The 2,281-nt window shown below is 22.1% G+C and overlaps 1 protein-coding gene across 1 annotated transcript; it reads left to right on the forward strand.

The window, feature by feature from the left end:
• Nucleotides 1–235: 235 nt before the first annotated feature.
• PGO_004220 (variable surface protein) lies at nucleotides 236–1,540 on the forward strand (the record flags this gene model as incomplete). The annotated part of the gene is made up of 3 exons (XM_028691441.1): nucleotides 236–256; nucleotides 403–1,251; nucleotides 1,376–1,540. The coding sequence occupies 3 exons, from the start codon at nucleotides 236–238 to the stop codon at nucleotides 1,538–1,540; spliced, it is 1,035 nt and encodes a 344-aa protein (XP_028547242.1).
• Nucleotides 1,541–2,281: the final 741 nt, after the last annotated feature.

A 2,281-nucleotide genomic window follows, 5' to 3' on the forward strand; every position in this document is an offset into this window, starting at 1 on the left:
AAACAACGTATAATAGATTCAATAAATAATATATTTCTATTTGAACGTTGTATATATTTTTTTAAAATGTATATTATAAAGATAAAAATGTTATTTCAATATATGTCTTTGTGTTTAAATTAACATTATTTATATTTACACATGTCATATATAATCATAGTTAGGTTATAAATGTTTAAGTAGGGACATTAATTATTTTAAATTTTTCATATTTCTTATATTATAAAATGTAAAGATGGCTGAAACAAATCCGGAAGTAAGGATACATTTATATTTACGAATATAATAGAATATATGCATATTAATGAATAACCTGAACTTAATGAATTAAAATAAGAAACATATAATATTAATGAATATAAAAATATTTATATTTTCCTTTTCCTTACTTTAACTTTTTAGTATTTTAATAGAGCTCATTTGCCTTCAGTTAAATTTTATGATATGCTTAATTATGATAGACTAAGTTTACTACCTAAAGATTTTTCGTACTGTAAAGGATTTTCTGGTAGTTTCGTTAATCCAAAAAAAGTTAAAGAGATTTGTTCAAAATATGTAACTTATTTAACAAAACAAAAACAAATAAGGCATCATAATAGTAGCTTTAGTGAGCACTGTAATCTGATAAGCTATTGGGTATCAGAAGAGCTGTTAAAAACACTTGAAAATGATGATCGGATGTGTTCTATAGCATTCGGCCAAATTCAACTTATGTGGAGTAATGCTTATGGAACTTTGAGTGAATCAAGTGATATCAAATGTTTACCCTATAATTCTATTCTTAGTTATTACCATATTTGGGAAAATACTAAAAAACTCTATGATTACTATGTCGATTATAGTTACCTTTATAGTATCGCTAGTAAATGTAGTGGAGAGTGTGAAAATTTGTGCACGTACCTCAAAGGAATAACTGATGCATATGACTCTTTTAAAGGTCGTTGTCGTAATAGTAATAAAACTATTTGTCCAATTGCTGATATTAAATATGAAGATTACGATCCGAAAAAATTGATGGATAAGGCTTCATGTTACCCAAATAATCAGGAATCTCTTAGTGAACCAGGTTCACATGAAGAACAGGCATTAATGGGTCCTGAAAATAATTCATTAGACGATACTGCATTACCCCCAAATGATTATTATCAGAATACTGAATCAATAAGTAATGAAACTAAACATCTAAGTGCATTTGGTAATTCCTTTTTAGGATTAGTTCTAACATCCATGCTATTTGTTGTTTTATATAAAGTATATGAAAATAACATTAATATATGTAAATCCTATATATTTATTAGTAAATTAATTTTACATATATAAATATGTAATACGTTAATATATTTCACATGTACTTTATTATTCTTAAATTTACAAGTATACACCCATAGGAAAACAGTTTCAAAATAAATTTCCAACTTTAGCTAATATGATTAACAAATTAAATGGAAAAGAAAAAGGTATATTTACCTATAGATCAGAAACGTTTAGCCCATTTCGAGAATATTTAGAAGAGAATTATATAGAATATAACCCAGTATAATATTATTAAATACAAAATAACTATTAAGCAGTTTGTATTAATTTAGATAAATTTACTTATGGAATTAAATAACGAATAAATATTTGTTCTTGTGTGAATAAAGAATACATATAGACTTAAAATTTTAATATGTCTTGTTCAATTATTTCAATAATACTTATAAAAAAAAGTATTAATATAAATAAAAATAAATATTGTGTTAAATAAATTATTTATATTATATAAGGTTTAGGATTCAGGGTTTAGTTTTCAGCGTTTAATGTTTTTGATGTTATATATATTTTTATGATTTTTACTTTTAGAATTTATTTTTGTAATTATATTTTCTTTTTAATATATAAGGATTACACTTAATAATTTATACATTTTGTTATATATATTAAGTGTATCATCATATTTTTGGAAAATTTATTTATTTTTGTATATTTTATACTATTTCTGTTAATTATGAGGGCAATAATTCTAACATTAATGTATTCTATATATAATATTTTTTCTTATTTATACATTCTGTTTTATTAGTTTTGTTATTGTTTAAATACTTCATTTTATGCATGATATATTAACATGGCCTTATAGTAAAAAATATGTTATTTTATATATAGAAATATCGTTCTACATTATTTTACACAAATTATATTTATCATTCTATAATGGTTTATATTATTAATTTATATATTTCTTTCATCTTTTAAAAATTAATATTCTAATATTTACTTGATTTTTTAATTTATAACACTA

This window comes from Plasmodium gonderi (genome assembly GCF_002157705.1).
Source record: "Plasmodium gonderi DNA, contig: Pgo-contig_725, whole genome shotgun sequence".
NCBI classification, from domain to species: Eukaryota; Apicomplexa; class Aconoidasida; order Haemosporida; family Plasmodiidae; genus Plasmodium; species Plasmodium gonderi.